The sequence below is a fragment of the Pseudorca crassidens genome, chromosome 18, assembly GCF_039906515.1.
Source record: "Pseudorca crassidens isolate mPseCra1 chromosome 18, mPseCra1.hap1, whole genome shotgun sequence".
Classification (NCBI taxonomy): domain Eukaryota; kingdom Metazoa; phylum Chordata; class Mammalia; order Artiodactyla; family Delphinidae; genus Pseudorca; species Pseudorca crassidens.
The window spans coordinates 65,115,928-65,137,516 of NC_090313.1; the positions used below are offsets into that span (position 1 = coordinate 65,115,928).

Genomic DNA, 21,589 nt, shown 5'->3' on the forward strand with positions numbered 1-21,589 from the left:
TCCAGAGAAATACTCACTATTCATCTATGTTTACTTTCTGGCATAGCAGACTTTGCATATGGGTGGGCTGTGTTGAGTCAGCCAAATCTGAAATTTGATAAACTCTTATCTCCTGTTTTTACACCATAACTGACACAGTCAGTGACTATACATGTCATATTAAAAACACATGTACTCTGACTATACAGTCATTACCTCTTGTTATTGATTTTTATCAACAAATGACAAGCAACATGGTTAGTTACTATAAAATGCTGTTTCTTCTTCCTTCATTCTTTCATTACTGTCGTGGACTCCCAGGGGGTTACAATCACATTTGACGCCCTTTCTCTACTGTAATGTTATGGAAATAGGGCAATTTGATTGGAAAAAACTGATTATAGTAAAACAGCAATTAATTCTTACCACTTAACTTGAACATTCATACATGTTAGTTTTCCAAGTAAATAAGTAGAACGCCTTGTTAAACTTCCTTTCTGCCAAAAATGTACTACCATCTGTGATCTACATGGCAGCTTTTTCTTATTTAATACATATGTCCCCCCTTTTTTGGGAAGCATGTTAAGAGCTTTAATATGACATGAAACAGAAATAAAATAGTGAAAACACATTGTGTTTCAAGCATGAGTGCAAAATTCAGATTTGTGATATTCAAAGAATTTGGGATTTCATGTGCCATCCATTAATTTTTATGGCAACTCTCAGTCCTTAATGTTAGAAAAAATTTTAATTGTAATGTGCAGGCTGTTTGGAGTTTGGGAGAGTAATTTTATTGTCTCAAAGTTAGTTAAAGACCTAGTGTTTAAAATAGGCTGAATTTCATTAAATAGTGAAAACCTCCAGTTAGAAAGGTAAAGTGAAAAGCAATGCTATACAAGAAAGAGTTTTGGCCTGAATGCTAGGAGGTCTGAATCCTGGCCCAGCTCTTCACTAACTGTGCGGCCTCGGGCAAATCACTTAACTTTTCATTGTCTGTTTTCTTACCTGTAAAAGGAGGGGTTTGTGTGAGACCTGTAACGATCACCTATAAATCCACCACCCAGATATAACCACTGCCAAAATTTTTTAGCCGACAGTGGTACCTCCAACCTTTTAAATATTGTATCCCCAGCATTGTCGCAATGCCATTATGTATGCTTGGTCCACTTTATTTTAAATGACTATATATGATTCTACCTTACAGGCATTTAACCATTCTCTATTGTTGGTCATTTAGATTATCTCCAAATACATTTTTAGTATTGTTGTAGGGACCCACAGGTAGTCTCTCACTAACACTTAAAGCAAAGGAATAGAGTTTATCGAAGCTGACACACATCTTCATAGCACAATAGAAACTGTTGGATCTCTGGTTTATGATTTGCCCAATGCTTCTCTCCAGTTACAGATTAGTAAGCATCATCTTTATTTGTAATAGACAAATAATCTGACATATCCCGTGTCTTTTGTCCATTTGGAGCAAGATCCTCCCAATCCCAAAGCCTGGTGGCCAGAGCTCATACTCCCAACACCTACGGATGTTCATTTATTCAGCTTTTCTACCTCATCTTATTATTTTTCTTCAAAATGGTGACTACGATAATACGTCAATTCTTTTCTGACTTAGCATTCCTTGTATCTATCAAATACTTTTTTGTGTGTAATTCCTTCAAAGAAATATTGTCAGTATGCATTCCTGATTATTTAAAGAGTGACATAGTCTTAATTCTGACATCAAATATCATATAAAGGAAAATAAACTATTTATGACCTCAAGGAATTTGCCATCAAAACAATGTACTCTGAAAAAAAAAAAAGAAAAACCAGTGTACCGTGTGATGCCTGGCACCTGGCCTGTACATAGGAGGTGCTCTACAAGTATTTGCTGAATGAATGACAAAATCCGAAGGAAATTACCCCTCGAGAAAAATAAATGGCTACTTCTGATATTGCTATAACTACCACTTAAAAGGCCAGGTTTCAGGACACTGGTTTAAGAAGCTGAAGCTGTGTTGTTTCATATCATTATCTTCTATGGGCAAATTGAAGAAAGCCTGTTTTAAGTTGATAGCAATACCTCCTAATGATTTAGACAAAATATTGGAAATGGGCAGTTCTGGGGAAGGGAAGGTGAAGTATGAAGTTAAGTGCTGTGACTGAAGAATAAGCATCCAGGCTTTTTACTCATTAACTTGGACTTAAATTACCTATTTTTTGATAAGAATTTAAACCAGAGATCAGTGTGTTGGTAGTGAGGGGTAAATATAGAAATTTCTACCTTGGAATTGATCAAAGGGAACCATCCCTCAGTCTTCCTGTCAAGGATGATGTAATAATTACCCTGAAAAGAGGCAGAGGAAAGAATACCACATTGGTTTGTGAGATGGGCTTTGTGAGGATAAACTTCCTTTTTCATTTTAATTGTGCTTACCTGACATGAAACATTTTTCTTCCCAATTTGGCCACATGAACCGATGATAATGACTCACACTTACTTACTAATCAGTGAGAATCATTAGAAAAACCCTTCTAAGCAAACAGCTACCACAAAAAAAAATACTGAAGGAGAAAAGAAATAAACCTTTTTCTCTTAAGCAGAACTAGTGCCAACCTAAATCCTTTGCCATCCTTCAAAGAAAACGTTTACATTTTTTGACTAAAAAAAACCCAAACCACTTCTTTTGTAATCTTTTTTATTATCTTACTATCACTATCATTTTTTTGTGTGTCTGCTTTTTAAAAATCTTTTAAATCAAAACTTCCAGCTCAGTGGAGTTAATCTAAGTAAAATTACTAAAATCTGTGGGATTGGCTGGAGAGAAATACACCACAGTTTTATCGTGGTTATCGCATATTGGGATTACAGGGTATTTATAATTTTCTATCTGTGTGTTGAGAAGATTATGGATGGGAAAGCAAGAAATTGAAGCTCTAGTTCTAACAGCACCACTGTTATTTGTGTGAACTCGGGCAAATCGGTTAGCTTCTCTGTGCCTCGTTTTCCTTACCTATAAATTAAAGGGACCACCAGGATGATCTCCAGGTTTACTTTCAACTTTATCATTCTCCAGGTCTAGCTGAAAAGAAAGTTCAGCTTGATACAACCCTTAGGGAGGGCAATTCGGCAGTGTCTCAAAATTACAAATGCATTTAACTGCTGACCCAGTGATCTCTTTTCTGGAAATTCCTCCTATAGACGTACTTGCACATATGCAAAATGAGTTATATAAGGTTATTCACTACAGAAGAAGGGTTTGTGACCATTAAAGAGTAGAAACAAGCCAAATGTCCACCAGCTTGTATGAGTAGATTGATACATACCAAGGTATTTTAGGCAGCTATAAGAACCTTTAAATATATATTTTTAATTTTTTGGAACCACGTGTCAGGGACATTGGTGCTTGTAGGTACTCTGGGCCTGCTTCAAGTCAAATTTTTAAAAAAGACCAAACAAAAGCAAATATGTCACTTACAGAAACAATTAGGCAGGATAGCTCAGAAGATTTCAAGGATCTGGGGAGAAAGTTTGTAAGAAAACCCTCTTAACCAAATACTTTCCTGCAACTGAGGCCCTGAAAAACCGGAATTGAAATGAAGGCAAGGCCAAATTTGCCAGCTGGCTTCCTTTGCCAAGAATGACCCACTAGGGCACCGCCTATTCGAAGGGTGCGGCCGTTCGAATGGGGGCTGCCCCTGCAGAGTGCAGTGGCAAAGGTTGAGGGAAGCAGTAGTTCTACATTACGGCCTTCCTTTCAGCTCGTCTGGGTTACTGAGGTCCCCTAGCGGCGGGCAGACGAGGCCCGAACAGTCCAAATTTGATAGTAAACGCAGAGACCGCAAAACGAGGGTGGGAACCAACCCTAGCTTCCATCTATCAGGCTCACAACCTCCACCCAGCCCCTTTATCACTGGGAAGCTGTTGTGATAAGCAGATTATGAAGAAATAGGAGTTTGGACGAGTGAAAATGTCAAGGAGGAATAAATCTTTCAGTCTTTTCAAACTTCTGTAAACGAGGCCTCATTTTCTTTAGATGCCACTTTTTCAACTGAAGAACCACCTGTCAGAAACAGGGATTTTTTTTTTTTTGGAATTGGGAGCTGTCATTTTGGACAAGATATTTAAAACCCTACGGTCAATCTTCCATCTTAAGTGATCCCATCCCTCTGAAAGGAAATGCCTTCCATATTCCTCCTAAAAAAAAAAAATGCAAAAGAAAACAAAACTTGACGACTGTTTCTTCTGCTCCCTGAGACACAAGGGCCATTGTCTTCCTACCTTTTGCCCCACTGATCTCGGCAGGACGTCCTGGACCTGGAGCCCAGATGGGGAAAGGTGGGGTGGGTTGATGGACGCACGGGGCAAGCGGCCTAAAGGAACATCTGGGAGTGGAGCAGGGCTGCACCCCAAGGCTTTGGTCCTCTCCCTTCTTCCATTTTCACTTCTCAACACCTCAGCACTTCCATTCTAAATAGCAAAGAAATGGCAAGCAAACAGTTAAACTTAATTAGGGTAAGTAATAAAGTGACAAGGCTCTCACTAAATGCTCTCCTCTGACCCCTTCCCCGTCGCCCCCGACTGACTCAGTGGAGGGTCTGAGATTCCCGCCCAAGGGAAGAGGGCACGAGGATGAGGATGCCTTTGGGCCCGAGGGTGCGTGTGAGGTAGGACCATCTTCGGCCCACGCCGAGCCCCCTTCCCTCATTTCTAGTTAAGTCAAGAATGTAGTGAACCCGGCTGGTGGCTGCTGGGCTGGACAACTGGCCCCCGTCTACATCCAACCGCAGAGGCTCAGCCCACGGGTGCGGACAGGTGGGTTCCCGGCGCGGAAGCTGCAGCGACTGCGTCGTCCGCGCGGACTTGACCGTCAGAGCCCCTGCCCCGGGGGGGCGTGTGCGGCTCGCGCCGGGGCCGGAGGACTCGACACGTCGCAGGGAAAACAAAACAAAACAAAACAAAACAAAAACAAAACCCACCGACTTCCCCACGTTTCTCTGCAAAGAAATCGTGGGCAGAGTCGAGAGGGGGCGATTGAGCAGAATGCAGCGAGGCCGCCTCCGCCCGCCCGCCCACCCAGCGCCCCCGGAGCGCTGAGCGTCCCCGGCCCCCGCCCGGCCCGGCTTTGGGCCCCGAGCGGAGGTCGAGGCGAAGCGAGCGACTCGTTCCACTCGGGCTTCCCGAGTACTCTCTGGTCCTCAGTAGTAAACAAAGTGTCGCCGTCGCCTCCACGTTGGTTTTCCTCCTAGCAATCAAAACACTGGGAGGGCGAGAGACTCACAGAAACACTCGAGAATTACCAGAAAATAATAACAGAGAGCTTAAAAAAAAGAGTGAGAGAGCGAGAGTGTGTGTGCGTGTGTGTGTGGGAGAGAAAAACACCCCACTACCCCCCACCAACCCACTGCGGCCTCCCGGTGGAAAACCGGGCCCCGCCCAGGCCGGCGTCCACTGGCTGCCTGGGCGGAGCCGCCGCGCGCTCATTGGTCTCTCGGGCTGTCAGTCAGGGGCGGGCCGGCGCGCGCGCCGCCGCGGGCGGGGGACGGCGGCAGATCCAGTAAGTCGGGCGGCAGCGTAGTTGCTGCAGCTGCCGCCGTCGCCGCCACATTCAACAGGCAGCAGCGCCACGGTCGCGCAGCCCGGGAGAGTGAACGGTCCGCGGCGTCCGTCCGTCCTTCGTTCCACGGGCCGTGTCAGCAGGAGCGCGACGCCGGCGCTGCCGGGGCCCGGTGACTCTGGCCTGCCGTCCCGTCCGTGCAGCGGACCCGGAGGAGCCTAGATGTTGATGGACCTGTGAAGTTAAGTTCTGGGCTCGCGCTTCCACTCTGCCGCCGCGCCTTCCTCCCGGTTTCCGTCCGCTCGTGGCACCGACATCAACCCCCCCCGCCCCCCGCGCCCGGCCCCGGCAAATCTCGGACCGGCTCTTCTCGCTCTCTCTCCTCGGCCCCCGGTGCTGCACTCTCTCACTTCTTGGCAGTCCCGCGGCTGGGGGAGGGGCCGGGGTCACCATGGCCGAAGCGCCCCAGGTGGTGGAGATCGACCCGGACTTCGAGCCGCTGCCCCGGCCGCGCTCGTGCACCTGGCCGCTACCCAGGCCGGAGTTTAGCCAGTCCAACTCGGCCACCTCCAGCCCGGCGCCGTCGGGCGGCGCGGCCGCGAACCCCGACGCCGCCGCGGGCCTGCCCTCGGCCTCGGCGTCCGCTGTCAGCGCCGACTTCATGAGCAACCTGAGCCTGCTGGAGGAGAGCGGGGACTTCCAGCAGGCGCCCGGCTCCGTGGCGGCAGCCGCGGCAGCGGCCGCGGTGGCGGCGGCGGCGGCCGCAGCTGCCGCCACCGGGGGGCTGTGCGGGGACTTCCAGGGCCCGGAGGCGGGCTGCCTGCACCCGGCGCCGCCGCAGCCCCCGCCGCCCGGGCCGCTATCGCAGCACCCGCCCGTGCCCCCCGCCGCCGCCGCCGCCGGGCCGCTAGCGGGGCAGCCGCGCAAGAGCAGCTCGTCCCGCCGCAACGCGTGGGGCAACCTGTCCTACGCCGACCTCATCACTAAGGCCATCGAGAGCTCGGCCGAGAAGCGGCTCACGCTGTCGCAGATCTACGAGTGGATGGTCAAGAGCGTTCCCTACTTCAAGGATAAGGGCGACAGCAACAGCTCGGCTGGCTGGAAGGTGAGTGGCCTCGGGGATAACGGCCGGAGCGGGAGGGGGGCTCGGGCAGCCTGCCTGCCTCCTCCTGAGGTCGCGGTGGGGCAGATGAGGGGGCGGCTGGGCAAGTTTGCTTGGCCTGAAAGTGCAGAGCACGCGGGCAGCGCGTGAAGGGAGCGGGCGAGAAGCGGCAGGGGAGGGTTGTGGGCTTGACCCGGACTCGTCGGGGGACCGGAATAAGTGTCTCTGCGCGCGCTCTAGTGAGAGTTGGAGCGGGACGGGGAATGGGCTCGTTGAGACCTAAGGGAGTGAAAAAAGTACGCCAAGAAGTGGACCTCCGAGCGGGCAGAAAAGTTCGCCAGTGGAAGGAAAGGGGGGTTCACTGGGAGCTGCGCCGCCACGGCCCGCGCGGACTCGTGCAGCTGCTGCTTTTCTTCAGGACCTCGGGGGTGAGGGCGGCTCCCCTCCGCCCCCGCGGCGCGCGTCCTCCTAGCCCCGGGACGCCCCGCGGAGCCGTTTCCGCCGCTCTGGGCTGGGGAGAGCGTGGCGAGGGGCCTCAGAGCCCCGCCGCCAGGGGACCGGGCTGCAGGTGGAGGGGACAGGCAGGGCGCGAGCCGGGAGGCCCGTCGGGGATGGCCACGCAGATTTTGGAGGCCGGTGTGCATTTTGTTTTGTTTCGATTTTATTAGAAGTGGCCTCGAGTGCGGGGGGCCGGGAGCGCCCATCCCGAGGTAGCGCCTCCGACACGTGCGAAGGGGCGGCCACCGCCTGCGGAGCGCCGGCGCCCGGCCGCGCGGGGCGAGCTAAAGTTCAAGTGTGACCCTCGGCGGGGGCGGGAGCTGCCGACGGCGAGGGAGGGGCCGCGGGCGCAGGAAGCGAGTGCCTTTAAAGGGCCAGCGCGCCCTGGCCTTGCGTGCCTCCGGGCCCGGCCTCGGCGACGCGCGGCCAGCTCTTATCTGCGCCGGGAGGTACCCCCAAACTTGGCCTCGCCCAAGGTTCAAGGCCTTTAATTAGGCGAGGAGAGGCTCCCCCGGATGACCAGGGCCGGGGGCGTGTATAATCTCTTGCTTTGCCACCTCAGTGCCTTCGAGCACGGAGCTACGGATCCGAGGGGCAAGGCGGGGGGCTTTGACACTAGTGTTTTGGGGGAGTTGGAGTGGAGGTTCGAATCTAGGGAACCGTAGGGAACTTCTGCCTGCATGGAGGCCTGTAGAGGAGGTGCCTCGCACTTTTTGCCTTTCTGAGAGAGACAGGCAGACAGACCCGAGGAGAGACTCTGTGGGCAGGCACGTCCCTACCCCGACGTGGAGAAGGCCCTGGGACCCTCGGGAGGTCAGGCTCGGGGCTGGCGGTGCGGAGGCTTACCGGCCGTGCGTTCGCCCTGCGGCTGCCAGAAGCTGCCAGTTTCTCACTGTCACAGGTGGAAGGATCGATGCGAAGGTTCTCTAGTTGAGCTAACCTCCTTCCTTACCCCTCATCCGGACTGTACAGCATAATACAGATTTTCCTTTGCTAAGCACTTGTTACAGCAAGGTGGTTTTACATACACTGTTATCTTTGTGGTTAATGTGTGTAAAAAAGGTTAAGTTAATCACTTCGTATTAAAGTTCCTGGAGAAGGAGTCAGGATCTTATTTTTTCCAAAGCGTATTTTAGAGTAAAGGCATCACTTATAACCTCATTACTAGGCATTACGTGCAATTTTACCAAGTGCTTCAAAAAGGTAAGGTGCCTCCTTACTTTAAGCTAGGTATATATTCTTTTAAGTCAGAAAATCGGGGTTGCCTGCCAAATCCAATTTTACTTTAACATTTGAATTTAAGTATTTGACTGACTTGTTTATTTATCAGTCCTACTTGAGCTGTTACAAAGCATTTGCTGTTAAAAAAGCCATTTTTTTTGTTGTTGTTGGGCATTCAAGGTACAGTACGTACTTACACCTTTTCTCATGTCCTTGGGAATGGATACAGCCTGCTTCAGCTTGCTGGAGTGGCGTTCTTTAAAGATAGGGAAAGGCAGAGTTTGGGGATTATTTTTAGTTTTGCCTCTCAAATGGCCTTAAGTCAAGGTATTCTTAAACTATTGTAGGACTATAACTTAAACGTTGAAGCTTTAGTGCTTTTTATAAAAACAGATTCTAAGGCCAAATCACCCCCCCCCCGGCCATTTTTATTAGGTTCTTTACTTGTTCTAATTTTTTCCCCAAATGCAATTGTAAGTTTTTTAAAAAAAATTACTGGTCAGAGCTAGAAGATCTATTAAATGTTAGTGAGAATTGTCTGTCCAGAATTGGAGGCCAGGTAGCAGCTCCCAGTGGAAACCTAGTGGAGCTTTGGGAGAGAGCAGGCTGCCATTCTCAAGTGAGGAAATATTTCAGGTGCAATCAGAGTCAGTTGGTGGAAGTCAGATTACAGCAAGCACATTTTCACTTTGAGTAAAAGGGTATTTTAAGAAGAAAAGAAACAACCTGAAGTGTTTCTAACTCACAGCTAGTCTTCTGGTTGGAGTTTTCATAAAAATGAGTTACTTGTTAAAACTAAGTTTCACTCTCAGATCTGAAAAACTTGCTTGTTTTAAACATTCATAAAAAGGAGAAATTTTACTATGACTTTTAGCTTAAAAAAATTCAGTTCTAAAATGCAAATCGACCAAAACTTAACTGTTTGAGGACTGAGGAGAGGCTGCTTTGGAACTAAATTATTTCCTGTGATTTACTACAGGGAATTAGACTGAATCTTTAAGTAAATATAGTTTCTTGTGCTTTACTTCCTGGGGCCTGCCTGAGAATTTGAAAGTCATTTGCATGGGACAAAATGGTTGGAAAGCTGTTGAAAAGTTCAAAACCTTTTAGTTCCTTCAACACTGGTAGTATTTGTGGGGTATGCATTTTGTATTTGTAGGAATGGTATGTTAAATCTGCTTTGCAGTTGGTTAGAACTGTCATAAGGTTACACACAAAGTGGAAGTTGAGACTTTTGGAAATCCCGGGATCTTTTAAACCATGTACAGTATTTATACATAGTGAAACTTCATTTCCGTGACCTGTTATTTTTTTCCCCCCCTATATAGAAAGCTTTCTAGAGCTTGGGAAGTAATATTGTGAGCTCTGGCTCTGTGTTTTGTTTTTTTAATAGTTGTTTTGAGTTGACTTTTGTGTTTTGCTTTGAAATTATTTGGAACACAATGTAGATTAAAAGAATGCTTCAACAGTAGAACTTAACACTTGTTAAAATTTTAAATTGTTTTATTATGAGATATCACAGATATTCTTTATTTTGGAATAAGGTTTCTTTAATTTTGTCTGTGAACTGAGAGTGCATTTCCTCGTATTTAAAAATTCATATCTATTCTATTATTAGGGTTTGCAACCTGCAGGTGAGTAATTTAGCCACAGAGGTTCCACGGCAGGGATGATGGCTGCTTTCTTGCTGCACTGTCACGTTTGACAGAATCCTGGTGAGGATTACTGAAATCACCTTACTTAAAGCCTTTCTTACAGTTGGGTGAAAATCTCAAGATATGTATTTGGGGAAAGGAGCATGAGGAAAGAGAATTGGGAAAGGGCATAATACAGCGAAGTATGCTCTAAGGCTGAAAGTTATGTGGGACTGATGTGACCATGTCTCATGGCTGAGATGTTTTGTTCAGAAATTCCCAAATAGTTGTCAAATATGAATACCTTAGTTGCTCCTCAAAGGAACTTTATTTTGATTTTAGTTTCGGTCTTGTGGCACATCCTTGGGGAGATGTGGCAGGAGGGGTGGCTTCTATTTTTGAATGATACTCAGCTTTGTTTTTCTTTTTTAAAGTGGCAGACATTTGAATACTGGAAAGAAGGCATTTTTAATTCTCATGTAAACTTCAAAAAAGGTTAAAGTTTGTTGAGGCACCCCCTTCCCCCATTACTGAAAGGCCATCACGTTGGCGATGGACACAAATATCGCCAGCTATCATGAGCTGCACAGGGGTCTTCTAAGTGGATGTATGAAATGGAGAGGGAGGAGCGAATACTCAGTGGTTGGTTAGAATCCCTAATAGGGTGCCAACTTTTTGCTCGCCCTTGCGCTCTAACCTCTTCATCCAAGCTTCTAAACTGCAATTCTGTGTGCCTTTCTAAGAGAACATCTGTCTGTATTGGCCTGGAATTTCTTTAGGAAGCCCTATTTGCATTTTTCTGGAACGCTCTGCCCTTGGAAACTACCCAGTACCCTGGCATCATGGGAATTGACTCTGCCAGGTTTTTTTGTCTTCGTGTGCCATCACTTTGGGGCTTCCTGGAATCCTCTTAGCAAGGCAGTGTAAACCCCATGGTGATGCGAGAGAGCAAAGGAGTTTGCACTTGTGCTCTGCATGGAATGAGCAGAGTGGGTTCAGCCCTGCCTGTCTGCACCTCAGGACTTGCCTTGGCCTTCATAGTAACAAGTTGCAGAGACTTGCACCCGCCCCTTGGGTCAGATGACCACCTTTTCTTGGTGCAGTTGTTCCTCAGTTGTGAACCAGAGAAGACCAGATGAACTTGAAGGTGTTTATTTTGCTGTCTGAGGGGTAAAGGCTTGTATTCCAACGGATATGCTGTATACGAATGTACAGTGTATACAGTGCACAGTAAGGTGTAGAAGGAATCGCCCTTTTTGCTAATTCTTGATAAGGACCAACAACACTCAAGTCAGTGGCACAGAACTTCTTTGCAGAGTATTACTACTTTTTTTTTATTGGGGTCTTCTACAGAACATAAGAAACATGCAAATGAATAATTGAACATTATTGATTTCATATGGTTCAACCTTTAAGGAGAACTTTTTTCCCACTGGCATCCCAGTTTACTCCACTCAGTCTGCCTATGGTTTATTGACTTGTGGGTTAAGCAGTGCAAATAATGAATCTTGCCTTCCTTCCCCCTTCCCCCCTGGCTCTTTTATCCATCCTCATATAGCTTTGATATAACCAAAAGAAAAGAAAAGCAAGCTAATTTTGATATTGGGCCACATAAAATTGAAAAGCTAGATCTGCAACCGTTTTTCAGTTTATTTAGTGAATTTTCACCTTAATGCATTACTTAAATAAGGACATAAATTCAACTTGTGTCCTTTTTTTCAGGCCATATTCCTTATAGAAAAGAAAAATGACAGAGCTGCGTGATGAGCTTCTGTAGCCCCCAAGTTGGTTTCTGATGATTGCCGAAGCTGCACTCTTTATGGTCTAAGTTCTTCCCTTTTCTCAGTTTTCCCTTGACCTCTCAGTAGAAATCCTTTCTTACCTTGGGCTCAGTTACATTGTCCTGATCCTTGCCCGCATTCTGGCTTCTCCTCCAGTTGGTTCATTTTTCCTTCTATGCTCAGTTGTAAGTATGCCTAGGACTAGGTGTAGACTTATTTTGATTCTTTCCTGGATAACTTACCCCTTTATTGTCCAAGTCTCCAGTTACCTTAAGGCTGTAGATGTCCCACTTTCACCTCCAATTCGACATGTCTAAACCCAAGCATACTATATTTCTTATTCCTCTCAGATGAGGTTCCCATCTTGAGTTCCCTGATTTGGTTAATGGTCTTTAGCCCTTTCCCCCATTTTCACTCCTCGATGTCCCCTTCAGCACTTTCTTCTCATGATGTTAGTGTCCCCAAGTCTGTTAGCTCTTCTTTCTCAGGGTCTCTTGAGACTTTCACTTCCCAGCTTCTAACCACTCCCCGGGTTAACTCTTATATCAGGCCCAGTCCATCCTATCCCCAGGGCTTGGAGCTTCCTGTGCGTCTACTGGAGCTTCCATAAATTCTGCTTAGTCTGCAAGGTTCAAGTCAGTTCCATCAACTTTCAACCTTGGCTTGTGTCTGAAGGCATTTTCGATTCTCTGAGTGAATGCCTGGTAACCGCTTAATTCCTGCTGCTGCGTATTTTATTCTTGCTGTACGCGGGCCTCTCACTGCCGTGGCCTCTCCCGTTGCGGAGCACAGGCTCCGGACGCGCAGGCTCAGCGGCCATGGCTCACGGGCCCAGCCACTCCGCGGCATGTGGGATCTTCCCGGACCGGGGCACGAACCCATGTTCCCTGCATCGACAGGCAGACTCTCAACCACTGCGCCACCAGGGAAGCCCTGCGTATTTTAATTTAACTTTAACATCTGCATGTTTTTGGTAGCTCAGTTATGTTGTAAATACATGGGTGGAAAAAATTTTTTCTTGAGACATGGATCTTTTCTGTTTCAGCTTCCTCTGTGTTCAAGATGCTTACATTCTGACATAGGGAATATAGCCAATATTTTATAATAAGTATAAATGGAGTATAACCTTTAAAAATTGTGAATCACTGTATTGTATGCCTGTAGGTTATAACTTACATGATATTGTACATCAATTATACTTCAGTAAAAAAGATCACATTCTGTAATACTTGAGGATAATTTTATTAGTAGTATTACTAAAGAACAGTGATTATTTTCAGTCTATAGTCAAAGTATTTCTTTCCCATTTGTTGAATGATTATTGTGTATAAGTTGTATTAGATGCATTTGAATGATAGAAAAATGATTCAAGTGTGGATCCTGTAGGGAGATTAGATGTGACACATAATAACTATGATACATGGTAGCATGGTTAAGTGCCTTCGAGAAAAATGGAGTTCTGGGTTGGCCATTTAGGTGGGCCTTGAAAATGGGATGTTATTCTCCCAAGATTTCATTATAAAATATTTCAAACATTCAGCAGAGTTGGAAGAATTCTCCCCTGAACACCCATATACCTACCACTTAGTTTCTACTTCTGCCATTTTATTATACTTGCTTTATCATATATTTATCCATTGGCACATCCATCTTCCCATCAATCCCTCTTAGTTTTTAAAATTTATTTTTGGAATGATGGACTGGCATTCATAAAGGCATGAAAATTGGGGAAACAGTTTCTCTGAGTGATGGATGTATGCAACACACAGAGAAGGTTTGAAAAGTGTAGGAAGGAGAGTTTCTATTGTCAGACTGAACTTGGACTTTATATACATTATGAAAATAATATTGTGTTATAGACCAAGTTTTTCTATGAGACTGTATGTTTGTTTTTGTAATATAAGAAATTATGAAAATAGGATTATATTTTTAGTTTTTTAAATGCAATTTCTCAGAAACGTGTTCATGTGTAAATATAGAGCATGGAATGCAGTGTAAAGACAATATGCTGCATTTGATTTAAAACTGATATACAGAATTTGGTAATGCAGGGAACAGATTACGTAATTGCCAATGCGACATTGTCATAGTAGACATGTATAAAATGTTTAGATTTTTGCTTGGTTTGTTCTTTAAAATCAACTTTCACGCCAGGTGTCCTGGGGGCAGAGTGATTCAAACAAAGAAAGATCACTATTGATTGTAATTCTTACTGGTTTATTTTAAGTGAGATATCTTGAAGTTGAAGTTAGCAACCTTTAAATATACTTAGGGCAATTATGAGTGAAAGTTATATTGACTTGAAAAGATGCTTTACAATTTAAATGTCAGTTCTCATATTGTATTAGCTAAATATTAGCTATCCTTGATAGCTTTCTCATTGTATTATATCTTTACCCACTAACCCAAGTACAGGATGAAGAAGGTTATAATGAGATGTCTCAGCAGATCCAGAGGAGGTTAAATTTGGATAGGCTAAACCCCAAATTGATGCCAAGCAGATAGACATAACTGCATGTATTCAGAATGCTTGGAATGAGTCGGATTAGCTTTCGGTGAACTAAAAGGTTTAAATGATAAAAACTCTACTGTGGCACATCAAAAGGCAGAAATACAGATTTATTGAAACTTATTAGCCATTTTAGAAATGACAGGTGTTGAAGAAATGTAGGAAACTATTTTACTAGTGTTAAGTAGTAGCAGGTAGCACTTTATTCAAAAGATACCCTGCTGTGGGGCGGGGGACAGTGAAGCAAAAATAGACTGCAAAACTCACCACTGTGAGGTTTTGTTAAATGAGCAAGTTACCTTCCACATGGATGAAACAGCTTTCAAAGCACTCCAGGCCATCACAGTTGCGTGGCTGCTAATGATGTCAGGGTAAACTGTCAAACGCAGGTAGGAAACAAAACGGAATTGGCCAATCTAATTTTTTCCCGCTATTAATGTTTGTAGATTGAGTGAGGGTCAAAATTGCAGGCTGTGTCTTTGGTCTTTTCATTCCATAAGTAGAGAGAGATGTGAAACATCTTCATTCTTCAACGTGAGGGGTTTTACCTCCCTCTGGGAGGAGAGTCAGAAGCAGTGTAGAGATCTGTGGGAGGATAGGTCATTTCTTCCAAGGTAGCCCCATTCCTGCTGACACTAAGTCATATGAGTTCTTTAACTCTTAGTGATCGTGGGTGGCACTGCCGTCTTTTGAGAAGAGAATGTCACCTCTGAAGCATGTGGCCCACTGGTCTGGGCTGTGCTTTTACCTGCAGCAAGCCCTGCGCCTCTTAGTTACACCCCTGCTAGCCACATGCGTGGAAATCCCGAGGCTGCCACCTTTTTTGAGTGTGACTTGGTTCTGAAAAATCTGTGTAGATCTTTGACCTGAAAAGAAAATCTTTTTCTGCCTTGATTAATTTTCCCCCTAGATGATATTTGTGTTAATTACAGTGTCGTTCTTTGTGTGGCTTAAGTTACAGAGCTGATCCTAATACTAAACTCCATGACCTTAACAGCTCTGGAGATGCTGTTTAAGAGCAAACAGCTGATTAAAAGCAAAACTGTAACGAGAGACAGGGTGGCAAGAGCCAGTGGCCTGTGTCCATTTGTTTTTCCTCTGTTTAAGTCAAACAGATATTTCTCAGTTGCCATTCCTCCCAAATCTAGAAAATGGGTCATGGTTTTGTGAATCTCTCCTTTTGTTATATTAGAGATTTGTTAAGAACCAGGGTTGAGAAAAAATGTTTTTCTGTTTACAGCCATGATCCCGAAGTTGTTACACAGCTGCCTTTGCATTGCTAGTGAGGGGCCTGGTTTGCTGAGTTAAAACTTTGAAAGTAGCTAAAGGAACCTGGCTTCAGGAAGGGGGAGGGGACCTCAGTGGTTGCGTTCTGTACCTGCAGTAAAAAAGTCTCAAAGAGCATGATTAGCCCCCTCAGTCTTATTTGGACTCAAGCCAAGAGAGAGGCCTAGCGAAGGAAGGAGGGAGAGGAGAACCAGTTTGGGTTTTGTGGGAAGGTCTGGAGGCACTTAGCGCCTTCCAGCACTGCCCCCCAAATCAGTTTTTCTATTTTAGTTAGAAAATCAGTGCTTTTCCTCCACTAGTATCATGTCTCAGAAGCCCACCATGCAGGTGGCTTGAGGGAAGACCCATCTTGTCCGAGCTGAAAATGCCTGCACACAGAACTGGGGGCGGGGGCGGTATCTTTGCAGTGGTGTTTGAGGGTAAGAGTGAAAAGGGTCTGTCTGAAAAGAAATGCATTTGAATTTCAAGTCCAATTTGGAGAGATAAATTATGACTGAATTACATAATTCCTAGACTTGTAAATATTGTGCATCCTTCAAAGGTTGAAAACAAAATAACCATATAAATATCTGGATATGGTCTATATAAGTAAATATATCATACCTCAGACAGCTTGGTTGCTTGGAAGCTAGGTCAAAGGAAATGGTTTGCATATGGTTTAGCTAGAGGCTCTTATTTTGGCAGATTCTCGAGGCAGTGTATTTTACTGCACTCCTATTTTGACATGAATTTTTTCACTTGTTAAGTGTAGGGTTGCATCAAGATAGGTGCATTCGAGATGTTATAGCGTCTTTATTCTGTGATGCTTGATTTGCGGAATCATCAATTTGTCACACCAGTGAGTGTTCCTTGTCAAGTTTCAGCCCGCCAAACTGTGATTTGAATACTGGAGAAACCCAGCTACCTTAAGGCAGGCGTTACATCACCTGTCTGTTCTGCAGGGCCAGCTCTGAAGGGGTTGGAGGGGAGGTAGTTGCAGAGGGGAACTTGTTGAACTTGGAAATATCAACGGAAGTTGTTTGTGTACCTGGTACCTCACTGGTTTGGTTGCATCTCTCTAAACTTGAATGGAAACGTTTTTCCTCTGGATGGGTAGATATGCATGCCATCATGAAATTTACATGCAATGAATGTGAAAGCTTCCTGTGGACCATCCTACTGAGAGACCTTTTTGTAATCTGTGTGACTGTATTGGTCTCTCTCCTTCAGCCTTTTGGAATTTAACTTTCTCTTTAGTGGCCCATTATGACATTTGCATACATTGAATGTGAAAAATTCCTCCTATACACTCACTCTTCCGTTACCTGTGGGCCCAGAGGGTTTCTTGACCCCTTTAGAATTCATGAAATAGAATGACTTATGTAGGGCCTGGATTTATATTTACTGTATACATTTGCATTAACGTGCAGCCTTTCAGATTGTGATCTAACACTGATTTTAAACACAGTATTTGATGGCTTTCCATTTTAGAAGAGGTCACCATAATGGTTTTTATTATCTTCTGAAATACGTGGGATAATTAAAAAATTAATGCTAAAGAAATTTTTTTAGGGTTAAAAATTCCTATAATTAGGCATGTTTTGATGCGATTTACATCCTCTTTTTTGCTTCTGTAGTGGGTACTTCCCCAGCTGTGACCACATGGCTTTGTAGTAGTCCTGTATTATTATATTCCAGTATTTCTGAGGTGCTTCCTTAAGGTGCTTTATATTTCTTGAAATGCCATTTTGACGCCTTTGGTAATTATACTGAGAACATATTTTTAAAAAGCAGAAGTCACATTAAAATTTTGTAAGAATGATTGTCAAAAGCTTCAAGAATTACTTTCCCCACACTTCAGTGCTTAGGCGGGTCCTTGAGTTGGAGGACTAGTGCCCCCCCCCCCCCCCCCCCGCCGTCTGTCACCATCGTTTCAGAGATCCTTTCAGAGACTGCCCTTCCTCATGATCTTTTTAGCCTGAATTTCTCACTGTGCTGTCTAACTCAGAAGTAAATATTCTTAATCTGTTCAGCCTAGTTGTTACAAGCCATTTAGTGAGTAGCTTGAATATTAAAGTTTGTGCCATTGCATTCCTTAGTGTGACTGCTTTATTTTGAGCTAAAGGGTGGGTAGAGAATAAAATGGAGAGAATATTGATACTGATACAACCCATATTTACGCTGAGTGTTTTTTCTCCACGAACAATGGGACGGTGCATGTTTGAAGTTAATCAGTTTCAGAATTTACCTTTTGATTGCATGCCTTATAAATTGTATTTCTAAGAAAAAAATTAAAAATACTGATCATTGTGCTGTGTGCTCCCGTTGAATAATGTAAATGATCTTGGGTTATATCAAATGCTGAATGTATTCCTAGAAGGAATTCCTGCTTAAATTTCTTTCGTGATGAAATTATGGAGACATTTTAATCAAAGACAAGCTGTTGATGGCTATGTTCTTAGACTAACCATAATTTCTGCCTATATTTATATTTAAAAGCCAAGAAGAGAAAAGGGAAAACACGTTCAGTCCTGGAAGTCTTGAGCTGAGATTGATTCCACTGCGATTGACAACTCAGGGCCTGCAATTAAGCCTCATTTACACTCCCCACCTCCATTTGTGTTTCAAATAACTCTCTTAAAAGAGTCCTGGAAGGAAGAATTAATGAAGTCAGAGGATAACATGAAAACTTAAAACATTTCAGAGGGATTCCTTTCATGACTAAATTCTTTGTGATCCTTAACTGTGTGAATACACCCCTGGGATTGGAAATGGAGACACCCCCCTCCCTTTAATCACGTGCCCCATTCAGCTTGTTTCTGGGTGGCTTGCTGAGACTGTTTCAGGGACTCACTTAAAACAATGACATTGAATTTTATTAAGCAAACGTTCAAGTCCACCACCTGCCTTTTGCACAAAAGCTCACCTCTCCTGGTGAGCTATCCTTGCTCCCCTGGGCTGCTGTCTTGTTACTCAGGCCTGAAACAAGGTAGCAGCCGGCTTTCTGCAGACCTGCACAGCGGCACATCACCACCTTACGGCCCACCAATAAGAGCATAATGACTTGTTAGACCACATTTACTGTGCAGATGAACTTGAATGTCAGTAGGACAGCATACCCCTGTAGGCTTAAAAACGTTTGAATTTAATGTCCCTTCTGTCTTTCATCAGGTTATAGCTTTTGGATTTATAGTTACTCATCCTGGCTGTAATTATATTAGTAGTATTTTTGTTTGGCCAAATCTGAGGCATGACCTTTGCCATCCTGCTTGGCTGTGCTTGGGAATTTGACATCCTTCAATGTAGATGGAATTCCCTTGCTTTGTTTCCTGTGATAGTGTGGGGAATACACATTTTGGCTTTTTCAACAGAAGTGGAGGAAGACAGGAAAAAAGTAGAATTGGAACGCACAAAGAGGGTATTAATTTTTTCTGCTGGGCGTGGTTCACTTGGCATGCTTTTTATCAGGAGTCTGAGCCTACAAAAGTAGTTAATGCAGAATACTCGGAAAATGTTATACTCATCCCTAGTTTTATTTTTTCTGATCTGGATTTAAATTTATCACTGGTTTGACATTTTAGGGTCTTTGAACTGTTTTTCATTTAAGTACACTTGGTAAAAAGAACTACGTTTTTGTGATGTCTTTACCAGTCCTAAGTATGCAGTCAACTGCAAAGAAAACTGCAAAGGGGGAACATATTTGCACCCCTCTCTGAGGGGGGAGTGTTTTGCTGCTACTGACTAAAAGTTTACATGTGTGATTCTGTTTCCTGAATGTAGTCAAAACCGCCGTCAAAAATTATCCCCTTTGAATTGTCATGAAATTTTAGTATCTAAAATTTGATGAAGTGGAGAGAAAAGTTGAAGCCAGAGTTTTACAATGTTTTCCTTTTAAAAGTTGCAAAAGTCACCTTTTGCTTTAAGTGCTTTAAACAGAAGATCATAATCCGTGTCTCCTGCCTCCCAATAACCCATTAATAGGCTTGCTTTTGTGTTAATTTTCTCATTTCCCATCTAAGGTTAATATCCGGGGTAGGTTAGTTAGCAGTGTACACTGTAGGGGGAGTCGATCTGTTCTGTTCTCAGTTATGCAGTAAGTGAAGAATGCCCCGTGCAGCCTTCTGAGCTTTCGAGGGCACACATCCAAATGCCTGTATTAAAAGAGCGCTTCTTTTTGATTATCTCCTACCCTCGCTCCCTACTTTTTCATCTCCTCTTTGCTTTCCTTCTCATTTTCAGCCCCCTCATTTATTTGTTTTGAATACATTTCTCCAACTTATTAATGTAAATTAGGCGAGATCTTTCTTTAAAGGTTGTTGCTGGTTACCGGTGTGTTTTACTTCATTACAGCTACCCCATTGTATTTTCGACTGCCATTGGAAATGGTCATTAAATTATTAATAGATCTGATCCCATTGAGAAGTATTTACAAGGAGATTTCTGTCTGACAAGTTGTCTGTATAGGAGTTATGTTAAATTGTTGGCATCCCCATTTATCTCCTAGTCCTTGGGTTTTGGCTCGAGGCCTTTAAAATTTACTGAACTGTGTGTAAGAGAAGGTATGAGGAATCATGAAGTTTTTAGTTGAACAGATTTTAAAACTGCTTGGTGTAGGAGCCTCCGCTTGGCCACTCGGAGATCTGGGAATCACTGCCTCGCGCGCTGCTGAAAGGTCTACTTCTGTGTCGAGCCTGTGTGTCCACGTGTAACTCCCTTCCCCCCTGCCCCCGCCGCGCTTCTGGATTTTGGAGCTCCATTGACTTAGCTTAATTAATTTCCCCTTCAGGTACCTGAAGCCAATTCCCATAATTATTCTTTTCCCAGCTAACCAGTCCTAACTCCTTAATAAACCCTTCCAGGGACTTAAGATTCCTGTACGTTGTCAAAACACAGAAGCCCAAACCCAGTTGTCTGTGGATGGGGAATGACCAGTGGAGTACACGGCGGGGCTGGCAGTGCCCTTGTCCAGGGACGGCATGCTTCTGGTAGGGTGGCTTGAGAAAGCCTGTGCTAGCTTTTGGATGCTGTGTCACCCTCTGACATAGAAGAGAGGTAAAAGAACAGGACCAAGAGGCCTGTGTGGATCCTCGTCAGTGTTTGGTTAGGATGGTGGTCCTGTGATTCAGGTGAACAAGCGACAAGTCCCACATTAAGCAAGGCACATAAAGAGAAAGTCCTCGAGGAGGAGAGTAACTGAGGGGAATAAGCTGAATGGAAGAACTCAGTGTATTTTAGCCTTTTAAGCTAAATATCTGTTAGTATGTGTTTGCCTGTCTTGAAAGTTTTTTTCTTTTTTTTAAACTTCAGTTTGTACTGGTAAGTAGGCAGGGTTTTGAAAGGAAGGAAACAGCTTTTTGGATGTGGGATAGTCCAAATGTATAGATGTAAATTTCTACTGAATCTGCACTACCAAATCCATCCCATTCAGTGATGTGTAGTTAACCTATACTTGACTTTTGGGACGAGAGAACCACACCAAGGTGCAAGATGTGAGTAATCACAGGCATATTGGTGTTACGCTAGGTGTGTATTGTCACCAGCTCTTCTTACTGAGCTGAAGTGTGTCTTCGAGCTTTTCAGTGGTGAATCTTGAACTTTGTCTTTAGCCATAGTCTGGATTAGTAAAGTCTGCAACCTTCCTGCTCCATCTGTGTTAAATGTGGAAATTACTAATATTGAGATGGGTGGTGTTGGTTGATTTCACATTCTGAAGTTTTAAATTTTAATTTCTGGCCTAGAGAATATGAGGCCATAGGCTGGAGAAGTCTCTGCATTAGTAAAAGCAATTAAAATCTCAGGGTTGTTTGGTTTTTGTGCTTTAATGAGGAGAGAGAATGCCTCCCCTGCGTTTTGGGTGAGTAATTCCATAGATAGACCTTTTATCTATTGATTACAGAGATTTGACCCAGTCAAACCAGGCTTTATGGGGTTGGGGCCTGCAATACCAAGGATGCTAAGTTCCTGTAAACCACTTAGGAAGCTCCTGAGCCATTACTGTATGTGTGACCTGGTACATTCCTCACGTACAGATCTTTTTACATCATGAG

General features: G+C 44.4%; 1 protein-coding gene across 1 annotated transcript in view; it reads left to right on the forward strand.

Moving 5' to 3' along the window:
• The first annotated feature begins 5,519 nt into the window (after positions 1 to 5,519).
• Positions 5,520 to 21,589, forward strand: part of FOXO1 (forkhead box O1) — a 92,020-nt gene continuing 75,950 nt past the window's right edge. The window contains exon 1 of the mRNA XM_067713152.1: positions 5,520 to 6,636. Coding sequence (XP_067569253.1) covers positions 5,983 to 6,636 — 654 coding nt within the window. The 5' untranslated portion in view covers positions 5,520 to 5,982. The remainder of the gene's footprint in view (positions 6,637 to 21,589) is intronic.